This window comes from Prionailurus bengalensis, chromosome C1 (genome assembly GCF_016509475.1).
Source record: "Prionailurus bengalensis isolate Pbe53 chromosome C1, Fcat_Pben_1.1_paternal_pri, whole genome shotgun sequence".
Lineage (NCBI taxonomy): Eukaryota > Metazoa > Chordata > Mammalia > Carnivora > Felidae > Prionailurus > Prionailurus bengalensis.
The window spans coordinates 29,279,433-29,290,743 of record NC_057345.1 but is presented as its reverse complement, the minus strand read 5'-3'; the positions used below and the strand labels follow the sequence as shown (position 1 = coordinate 29,290,743).

At 51.8% G+C, this 11,311-nt stretch overlaps 1 protein-coding gene across 1 annotated transcript in view; it reads left to right on the top strand.

The window, feature by feature from the left end:
* The first annotated feature begins 317 nt into the window (after positions 1-317).
* INPP5B (inositol polyphosphate-5-phosphatase B) overlaps positions 318-11,311 on the top strand; it is a 48,187-nt gene continuing 37,193 nt past the window's right edge. The window contains 8 exon segments of the mRNA XM_043574530.1: positions 318-432; positions 1,178-1,260; positions 1,647-1,741; positions 2,568-2,665; positions 2,782-2,811; positions 4,757-4,867; positions 8,459-8,775; positions 8,778-8,853. Coding sequence (XP_043430465.1) covers positions 1,204-1,260; positions 1,647-1,741; positions 2,568-2,665; positions 2,782-2,811; positions 4,757-4,867; positions 8,459-8,775; positions 8,778-8,853 — 784 coding nt within the window. The 5' untranslated portion in view covers positions 318-432; positions 1,178-1,203.

Here is an 11,311-nt window from a genome sequence, read left to right as displayed (position 1 = left end):
AATGGGAGGACCCCAAAGTTGTCAGTGTAGTTATCTGGGGAGAAAGAGTTCCAGTAGAGGCCAGAGTGGGCCAGCCTGGATGAAAGGAGTTGAGGCTGGAATAGAGGAGAAAATGAAAATGCATTGTTTTTTTCCCCGTAAGGCAGACATGGCCATCTTCCTTCAGGATGCTAGGTGGGGAACTCTGGCCCCATGACTTGGAGGGCTGGGGTGACGGTTAGAGCAGTCATCAGGAAGGGGGAGCTCAGAGTCCCCCAGGACCTAAGGAGTTAATGGAGGCGGCGAGCCCCCCAGCGCCCCCGTGATTGGTGCGGGCATGCTGGGACTTGCAGGCTGGCTGACCAGCGTGTGGCGCACAGGCTCCTGGGAAACGTAGTCACTCTCCGGCCAGGGCCGTGGTGTCCTACGTCCTCAGCGGTGACAGCTCAGGAGGTAGGCGGCAGTGGCAGGGGGCTGGGAGCAGGTGCGGAGCAGGGAAGCCAGGGCCGGGCTAGGCAGGCGGGAGTGGGCAGACTGAGGGCTGAGACCCTGGTCCTGCAGCTGTCAAAACCGGACACCCCCTGGCTTGTGGCTGATGCAATCAGGCCTGCTGGGCGGGGATGAGGGCCAAAGAGCAATGCAATGTGTTTTCCTGTCTCTAGGGAAAGAGGAACGGGACTGGGGTCCTTGTCCAGGATGAGGCCCTCCCTTCCCTTCCCTTCCCTTCCCTTCCCTTCCCTTCCCTTCCCTTCCCTTCCCACGAAGAACAGGACATTTCCCCCCAAATCCACGCAGACACACCACTGACACCCTCCAAAGAGGTGCCAGCAGGGCTAATACTGCTCCCCCAAAAGGGAGGCAGAGCCCTATCCCGGGAGCCGTGGGACCATGCCTCCCTCTCCAGTAGTGGGACAAGGCACCCGCCTTCCAACAAATAGACCAGACCCCGCTCAGAAGCAACCGGACGCCCTTCCAAAGGGTGGTGCAACAAACTGTACATCCCACCAGGGCAAAGGGATGGCCCCTCTCCCTAGAAACTAAAGGGCCCATCTAAGGAGGAGGAAGGGGAGGGTCAGGCCTCCTCTAACTTCTCTCTGTACAAGGGCTCTCCTCCCTGCCCCTCAGCCCTCTGAGGCAGCTCCATCACCTCCTGGGTAACTTGTTGACCTAAGGGGGCTCCCATCTGCCCTCTCCCCAGGGCGTGTCTGCTCAGCAGGGACCAGCATGGACCAGTCTGTGGCTATCCAGGAGACCCTGGCTGAGGGGGAATATTGCATCATCATATCCTTGCCAGCACTGAGCTCCTAGCCCCGGCGCCTGCCCTCACTCTGGGAGGTGGACCGGACCGTGACTATGTGCCTGTCTGCTTTCCTCCCTTGCTCTGTGCCTTCGGGAAAGAAGGAAGCTAGTATTTACTACGTGCTTGCTCAGTATTGGACTCCTCCTGGTGCTTTAAATACTCTGTCATCCTCCCAACCCACTGTGACGTTGGGGGTTATTATCCCCATTTCACAGATAAGGAAGGGTCAGAGAGGTGAAGTGACTTGCCTAAGGTCACACAGTGCATCTGGGTGAGCAAAGGAAGGGCAGGGAAGGTGGGCTGGGCTGGGTTGGCAGAGGCCTGGCCTCCGGTTTCGTTTTGGTTTTTCCTTGACCCCGAGCAGCAGGCAGTTCAAGGTGTGCTGTGTGAGGGAGACAGCAGGCAGAGCCGTCTCCTGGGACTCGTGCGCCACCGCCTGAAACATGGTGGCCAGGAACATGCGTGAGTGAGGGGTTTGGTCCTTGCCTGTTGGGCCATGGGGTTATTCTTCACTGTATCCTCCAGCTGGGCTTCAGCCATCCCTCTGGGGCAGAGCCTAAGTCTTCTAGATTAATTAGAATAATGATCACTCATATGTTTTGAACACTGTATTCTAAGCCCTTCCTGTGTATTGGGCTCACTTAATCCTCAAAATCTGTTGGAGAAACTTGTCAAGCAGAGACAGCTGAATGTTCTGGTCCAGATCTTGAGTTGCATGGCCTGTCTGCCTGGGTTCAAATCCAGGCATCATTGCCTCTGACCCACGTGATCGTGAGCGAGTTGTTTTACTCCCCTGTACCCAATACATGTTGCCAGCGATGCCCACATATTACACAGAAGGAGAGAGACTGACAAATGCTTGTCGAAGGTCTCAGAGCCAAAAAGTGAACCTCAGGATCTCAGAGCTGAGGGGGTGGGGGAGGGGCACTCGACATTTTCTAACCTACCACCCTGACTTTACAGATAGCAAAACTGTGGTCAAAGAGGGAAGGGGTGGCTGAGGTTATGGTGTTGCTGTCACACGCTACAGATAGATCACGTATGTGTTTCACTGACAAAGCAGAGGCACCCCAAAATGAGCCAAGTTCAGCTTTGATGACCTATCTGTAGAACGGCAGTCTCTGATGGGCACCATGGACAGAGAAGGCACAAGGATTGTGCAGAGCAAGGCACCACCAGCACGATCCTAGGGACCAAGGAGGGAGTGTGAGCACTTGGCCAAGGCCTCCACGATGAGCCTGAGGGGTGGCCGGTGGGCCCTGTCTTCACCTCTGCTTCCTGCCCTTAGTCTCTTCCTGTACACGCACCGGAGGATGGCCATTACCGGGGACGATGTCTCTTTGGACCAGATAGTGCCGGTCTCACGGGATTTCACGCTGGAAGAAGGTGCCACAGGGGCTGGGTGGTGTGAGTCCCTCTCCTCTGGGCCCCCGGGTCATTTCTGCCCTGGTAGGGGCTGGAGTGCTCAGTTGCTAAAGCCATTTTCATTTCCCTCCCCACAGTGTCCCTGGATGGTGAACTCTACATTCTTGGTGAGTGGTCTTTTCAGCGTGAGTGGCAGTTAGGGCCGAGGGCAGTTAAGGCAGGATCCACTGAGAGAATGGTGTGAGGAACACTCTCTGATGTCCTTACCATGGCAAGCAAAACGCTGTAGGATCAGGCCCGCCCATCCCCCCCCCCCCCCTCGCTTGCTGTGCTTGGAATCTTCTGGATTGCTTCCATCACCTTCCAGCATGACATGATCCCGCCGCGGAGCCCCTGCACAAGTTGCTCCCTCTTTCTGAGAGTCCCCACACCTCTTTTCACTTAGCCAACCCATCCTTCGGGGCTTCAGTTCACACTTTACTTCTTCCAGGAAGCTTTAGTTGAGCCTCCCGAAGTTGTGCCTCGAAGATACACATTCCTTTTTCTCATCCTTGACGGCTCTCTGTCACCCACAGTGATTTTTTTTAAGTCTTTTTAAATTAAAAGAAGCTTTTTAAAAAAATTTTTTTTAATGTTTATTTATTTTTGAGACAGAGAGAGACAGAGCATGAACGGAGGAGGGTCAGAGAGAGAGGGAGACACAGAATCTGAAGCAGGCTCCAGGCTCTGAGCTGTCAGCACAGAGCCTGACGCAGGGCTCGAACTCACGGACCATGAGATCATGACCTGAGCCGAAGTTGGACGCTCAACCGACTCAGCCACCCAGGCGCCCCTAAAAGAAGATTTTTTAATCTATTTTTGAGAGAGAGAGTGTGTGCTCACAAGAGGGGGAGGGACAGAGAGAAAGAGGGAGACAGAGAATCCAAAGCAGGCTCTGAGCTGTCAGCGGAGAACCCGACACGGGGCTCTAACTCATGAGCCGTGAGATTGGGACCTGAGCCAAAGTCGGACGCTTAACCGATTGAGCCACGCGGGCACCCCTAAAGTTTCTTTTTTAAGATTATTTATTTTGAGAGAGACAGAGACAGAGACAGAGTGAGTGGGGGAGGGGCAGAGAGCGAGGGAGAGAGAGAATCCCAAGCAGGCTCCACACTTAAGTGCAGAGCCCGACACAGGGCTTGAACTCACAAACTGGGAGGTCATGACCCGAGCGGAAACCAAGAGCTGGATGCACAACCGACAGAGCCACCCAGGTGCCCTTGCTACCTTCAGTGATTTAATTATTTGTAGTGACCTATTTAATGCTTGCCTTCTCTGCTAGACTGTAGTAGAGCCGTAGGGTTACAACAGAAATGAATATTCAGTCAATGAGTATCTTGTGTCAGGCACTATGTTAAGAGCTTTACGTACACCATACGATGCTTCCCCACCACAACTCCATGAAGCCGTCACTGTTTTCCCATCCCCATTTTGTGGACAAGGTAACTGAAGCCTAGAGAAATGAACTAACTTAGTAAGTGGTGGAACTGGGATTCACACTCAGAGTCCAGACTGTATAGCCCACAGTCTTGATCACTCTGCTAGATTGCTCCTGCTCATTCATTAGTTGAGCGCATTTGTGGGTGCTCACCATGAGCCTACAGGGTGCTGGGGGGTTCTGCGATGAGCAGGACACCCTCCACAGTCTAGCTCCTTGTAGACAGGCCATGTCCATTCCCCTTACCATGGTATTCCCAGTACCCAGCACATGCCTGACGTAGTCAGCTAGACCCAGACAGCCCCTCTCGTCTGCTTCTATGTGCATATTCCCTTCTGCTCCGGGATGGGTAGACAACAGGTCAGAGAACTTGTCCCCGCCCAGCGCCATCTAGCACTCTTGTGGGGAGGCTTACTGACTGTTTGAGCCCTGATCCGTGTCCCCTGCGGAGTGGGGAGGATGTTAATTTGGAGCTGAGGGTGTAGAGGTTTCTTTACCACCCAGCAGCAGCCTTTAGTGAACTGCTTAAGGGCTAACAGGGCTTTAGGATCTTGGGCTGCTGATTCTCCATTCTGGGGATGCCAGCCTTGGTAGTTCTGGAGGCCAAGGGCTCAATTCCCACCTCCTCTGTGCAGGCTCAGATGTGACTGTCCAGCTGGACACCGCGGAGCTCAGCCTCGTATTCCAGCTACCTTTTGGTTCACACACCAGGATGTTCCTCCAAGAAGTTGCCAGCGCCTGTCCAGGTAGGTAAGACTCCAGGCTCTCTGGGGTGGGGCGGGGGGTATGGCTGGGCACTGACCTACCCACCGCCAGTTGACTTTCCATCCTTTGGACTCACGCTCCACAGTTTCTATGCCCTCTCAATGCTGCTGGCCTGAGGCCACAGTGCCCTCAGGCCATGAGCCAACCATGGGTTTGCATTTCTGGCTTCCCATTTCTAAACCTGAGCGGAGCCCCCTTTGTCCTCCCGGCTCTAGGCTGGTTGGGCTGTGATTCTGATGCAGAATCTTTTACAAGTTAGCAGGGTCAGCAACTCCTAGAGGCCTATCTTCCGTCTCTCTGGCAACCATAGCTGGGCATATGGGCTCATCTGCTCTTGAACCTTGCTCTGTCTCCCACGGCAGCTGAGGAAATGGTCTAGTTTTGGCTTAGCAATGAGAGGTTAGTGGCCTCTGGGGCAGAACTTGTATAGATCAGGATTTCAGCCAGGCAGGTAAAGGAGAGTTTGTACAGAGCAGAGAATTAGCCACAGAACACGTAAATCTCAGTCACCAGGTACTGGGCTTAGGTGTATACCTAACACCATTATTTGTTTCCTTTCTAGCTAACATCTTGTCTCTGTAGGAATGACGGCGGGGGGTGGGGGCTTCCCTTCTATCGTGGTCTAAATGTCTGGGGGGGCTCCAACTTAATTTTGCCTGGTATGCCAGAAAGGGGACTGGCTTTGGATGTAAGCTGGGGTATGTGGGATAAGGAAGTAGAAACAAGATTACAGACCCTTGAATGCCTGGTTAAGGGGTTTGAAGTTTATTCTACAAACAGGGGGAAATTTGTCTCCAAAGGTTCAACTAATAAGGATAACTCAATTTATGATTATTATTAGTAGATGTAAGAGGGGTAATAATAGTAATAACAGCAAAGAACATGGACTTTTAAGCTGCACAGCCCCTTGCATTTGAAACCTATCTTTGCTGACGATGTATCTTGGGACAAACCACCTCACCTCTCTGAACCTTGGTTTTGTAGACTTGTAAAGAATATCTTCCTCATGGAGTGGTGAGAATTCAATGGGAGAATACATGTGAAAGTGCCCAGCACACAGCTGGTAAACTATGGAGCCAGGATTAGACAGGACTACATAGTGTCCTCCAGAAGAGCTGAGCTCGTGTGTGTGTGTGTGTTTAATGCTATGAAAACATTTTTTAAGTTTATTTATTTATTTTTAGAGAAGGGAGGGGGAGAGAGAGAGAGACAGAGAGGGAGAAAGAGAATCCCAAGCAGGCTCCACACTACCAGCATGAAGCCTGATATGGGGCTTGAACCCATGAACCGTGAGATCTCAGCCTGAACCGAAATCAAGAGTTGGATGCTCAACTGACTGAACCACCCAGGCGCCCCTTGCTCTTGTGTTTTGATGCAGAATCTTTTACAAAAGTGTTTCCTATCCCATAGAAACGGCTCAATGAAGAAAGGCTTCATGGAGGAGGTGATATGTAAGCCAAGACCTGAAAGATTAACAAGGTTTTTCCCAGGCAGGCAACAAGGGGGAGACGGCTGTCAGAAGGAAGAGCAGGTTGTTGAATGGGATTGAACTTGGAGATAGGAGGGTGTGGAGAGAGTTGAGCCAGCCGAGGCCAGCAGAGACAGCTCAAGAAGGGTTTTAAACAACCAACAAAGACCTTGGACTTTGCCCTACAGCTTGTGGGGAGCTGTAAGAGTTTGAAACCTAGGAATGACAAGGTAGGATTTGCATGAAGGAAAAGTTCCTCTGGCAACTGGTTCCAAAGGGGAGAGACTAGAGCAGGGAGCTCACCGGGAGTACATTGCAGGGGTTCCGGCATAAAAACTGAGGCTTGGGCTAGAGATGGAGAGGAGAGGGTGCACTGGAGAGCGAACTGAAGAGAATGCAGGTACCACATGGGCAGTGAGTTTGGGTTGTGTTCATAACTTTACCCCAGTGGTTCGAACAGTGCCTGGCACTCAGGAGGCACTTCATGGATATGTGTTGAAATGAAGAACAGAGCTTGGTGCCTGGCTGTGAGTCTGGAGAGAGAGAGGAGTCAAGGATGACTTTGCTCTTTTAGGCTTACGTATCTGTCTATCAGTCCCTTTACCTGCTCTGCCACCTGGGATAGCCAGCAGGGACACTGCACTGAATCAAGTTCCCTGAGTAGTCATCATGACGTGGACTCCCTCAGGGAGGGGCCTGGGTAAGAAGGGGACTCTCACTGGTGAAGCCTTGGGTGCCTACCAGCCCAACCCTTGCCTTTTACAGATAAAGGGACTGGAGTCCAGGATGAGGGTTGAGGTGAAAGGTGAGAGGAACTAGGTTTTCTCCACCCGGTCCCTGGTGGATAACATGCAGCATAAAAGGCCAGGGAGTAGAAGTGCCTTGGTCAAGAGACCACAATTAGAGAAAAGAATTAGTGAACCCTAACTGAGCACCTACTATGTGCCAGACATTTTTCTAGACATCTGGACCATGCACACCAACTATATTCTCCTGTTCTGTCCCTTGAGCAATACTAAAGAGTAGATATGCTGTTTATAGATGAATAAACTGACATAGAGAAGGTAAGTAACTTACCCAAGGTCATTCCTCAATTGAATTGATGGGACGGGGTTTGGAACCCCAGGCTCTAACCCATGCCCCCGGGGTCCAGAGATTTCAGTTCAGATCCCAGTTCTTCCACTTCCTAGTTGTGAATGTGAACAGTGTATTTTATTTCTTTAGGTCTTGGCTTTGTCATTTGTACAATGATATGAACCTGCCTTACCTACTACTCCAAGAGATTTATGAGGATTAGATGAGGCCCAATATGGATTAACACTAAGCAAATACTGAAAAGAACTTAAAAGCTATTTCTGCCGGTGTCATACTGGGGCCTGGAACCCAAGTTTCTTCATTTATGATGTCCCTGCAAATCCAATTAGGTTCGGTCAGGTTCATGCAGTTTTACAAGAAGAGCAGTCAAGATAGCATAGGAGACCAAAAGCATTCGGGCCCAGACAGAAGTGGGTTTGAGTGAGAGGCAGAAGCACTCAAGAATTTCCAGGAAGAGGTGGCAATCTGTTAAAGGGGAACCAGAGGTCTTGTCTTGAGAGGACCTGTCTTGAAGGCATATCTCATAGCAAACACACTACTTTTACCTAGAGTGTGTTTTTACTAGGAGTAGCTTACAAGTTGCTGACGGAGATTATGGGCAATTAAAGCACCCAACCCACTCCCTAGTACTGACAGCTATTTGAGTTCCCACTGTGCCTCTCACTCTGCGACCTAAGACTTACGGTCTCTGAGCACAGCTGCCATGGGATAATAGTTCCTCACTTCCTACACTTAGTTGTGAGGATTAAGAAGTAATACACATATGAAGCACACACCTTAGCACATAGTTACCACGGGGAGTAGCGCGGGTCTAGCTTGGAAGGGCACTTTTTTCTTTTTCCACATTTATTATTGCATTTGAATCCCAGATGCACCCAGTGCTCCGGGAAACAGGCTTGGAGACTCTCCGGAAAGGCTGAGCGATTTGCTCACCGGCCTACAGTCGTGCAGAGGTGGAACTGGCTCTTCAAGCCCGTGGCTCAGCATTCCCTCCTTTTCCCTGCCACAGGTTTCGACTCGGCGACCCCGGATCCTGAATTCCTGTGGCTGTCTGTATACAGGTGCACCCGGCTGGAGCCCGATCCGCCCACGCCGCTTGGTTGGAACTCTGCCCCGGGCCCCCGGCCGCCATGCGCCGGAATTGGCGGAGGCAGGTATCCGTCTCGAAAGGGGCGGTGGAGATTGGAGGAAGTGCGGCTGCGGGGGCGGTCTCATTACTGCTGGGGGGGTGGGGCTATGGAGAGTATCGGCCTTCGATTGGTGGAGGTGGCACGCGGGGGCGGGCCCTTCTGGGGGCGGAGCGGGCAGCGCGGGCGGGGCGGCGCGAGCGGCGTGATGAAGAGCTTGAAGAAACTGGCTGGGAAATGTCCGCCGCCTCCGGCTCTCGGGAGTGCGACTCTGCAGGTCTTTGGCGGACTGGGGGAACCTGGGTTGGGCCTCTGGGTCGGGGGCGGCGGCGGGCCCGGCCCGCGGGTGGGCAGGGTGTGCGGTTTGGCCGGTGGACGCGCGGGGCAATGACCAAGGTCCTGGCCCTTCGGGGGCGGGAACGCTGGGGCTGAAGTTCCGAGGGGATGTTATTCTTAGCCGGCGTGGTGAGGGCAGGCGGACGGCTGTGTGGTACCCCGGAATCTGGAGGCTGAGGTTGTAGTAGAGCGCCGTTCCCGACTCGCTGTGTGCCCTGGAGCCAGTCGCTGCCTCTCTCTGAGCCTCAGTTTCTCCATCCTGACCTTCCGAGGTTGGCCTGTGTTGGGGGTGCGCTCGCCATGACCGAGCCTTCCTTTGGGCGAGGAATGGTGTGTGTATTGGGCTGCCTGACTCTCTTGTCAGTCTTTGGCCCGTGTGATGGGGCTGTGCACAGATCCGGGGTCCAAGAGAGCCCTGTTCACCGTGGGACTGGAGGCCAGGATGAGGTTACAGGTGAAAGGGACTAGATTTTTTCCACCCAGCCCTTAGTGGGTAGTGTTGTGCAGCACAAAAAGCCAATTGTTGAACAGGAGGTTGTCTTTTGGAAAGCAAGAGGCCCAGGGCTGAAGTTTGCGTCAGTCTGGTGCTTTGGGAGGACCTGCAGACCTGTATTTTCTGAACAGCCCCTTGATTTTCTGCACGGGCTCCCTGGTATGTTTTTCCCCTGGGTGCGCCCATGCGGCTCCAGTTACGTGAGAGCTTTGGCATGACCACTGGTACCCATTCGTGCCTCCTTTCTCAACCATCTGCGAGAGATGAAGAGTCTGTCAAGTGGCTGTGTAAGTGTGGGCCAGCACTCCGCTTGCTCTTATAAGGCTTGGAAACTATGAGGAGCTGGGGCGTCGGGGGTGGGGTGCCGATAGCACGTTGCACAAAGTTTGTAAAACGAGAGGAAATTGGGTGAGCGAAAGACTTCCTCAGTGCTTATGCTTTTCCTTCATTGCAGCTGCCACAAGAGGCGTTTGAAGCGCCTGATGGTGCTGATAGTTTGCATCTTTCTGGGGCTTATCTCAGCTCACTTGAAGGACTTGATCTTGAGACAGCTGTTGCTTCAGTTCCCATGACATCCTGGGCTGTGGTGCTGGGACAGGTGAGAGCTTACCATTAAGAACAGGCCCAGTGGCAGCAGAAAGAGGCGGGTTGTGTTTTCTCAGCCAGCATGCCAGGGCCAGGTTGCTGGAGTGCTTCATTCCCTACGTGGAGAGAAAGGTCTTCTGTGAGAAGTTGGGACAACTCTGAAGCCAGTTATCTGCCCCTGGGTGATAAACGCGCAGGGATCTCACAATCTTTCTTTTGCTTTCAAAAAACAAAACCTAGTCACATGCTGGTGAGGAATTGTCGTCAAGGTTTTGGTTTTATTTTTAGTCTAAAATGATTTGGCCCCATCATAATAACCTACGGTAAGTGGGGTTACACTAAAGTGCTAAGTTTTAATTTAAGTTTAATTTATAGATTACTCATTTATAAATTAAGTTCATTTAAATTCAATTTAAGTTAATTAAAATTGCCAAATGAATCATGTTAAAACTGGGAAGAGATGGTACCCAGCCCCCAGTTCTGCCTCTCATCTCTGCTTCCAAAGTTGTTCTGGCCTCAGAGGAGAGTCACGTCTTCTACAACAAGTAGGAGAAACTTTTGGGGCCTCCTCTGACGTTCTGGATAGTCCAGGCGCCCAGGGAAACAGGTAGTGGATTTGGTTCTTTCTATACGCGTATGATCAAAATACCCACTTCCGGATAGCCTGAGGAACCAACCTGAGGCGAAAGGCTGCTTAAAAATGCTATTTGTGATGTACTTTAGGAGAAACAAGGCTCCCTCAAGGAGCTGACAGTCCATACATTGAGGTAAGAGAGTGTAGGGTTAGCCCAGCAGGGCAGTGGTCCTTATAGGGTGAGCCAAAGGGCTTATAAGAGTACCTCAAAGGCGTAGGTAATTTGGCGGCCAGGGGAATCTGGTCTTCACATCTCGCCTTTGTTTTGGTAGAGAAAGGAAAGAGCTCACTTTGATGCTTCTCTCCCAAATGTCCATTCTTTGATTTGTCTCTGCTGAATTTGGGGGTGTCAGGCCAAGTTTGGTAGAGATTGGGCAAAGACCTGGAGCTGTGTTCTGGAAGATTCTGAGACATGTGCTAGAAAGGGAAAGAACTACTCAGAAGTCCCATTGGGTGCTCTTCTGGGCTAATTTAACAAAGTGGTAATAACACTCAAATGTTGGTCTTTTGAAGTGGTTTTCTTATTCCATGGCTGATTCAAAGTGAGGCAGCTTTGTAATAACTCAGATTTAGAATGAGATGCGCCATGAGTATTTTTGCCCCTGGACCCAGAAAACAGCATTAGAATCTGTCTGGCCTGAGAAAGGAAATGGATGCTATTTATATCTCAAGGCAGCATAAAGGGTA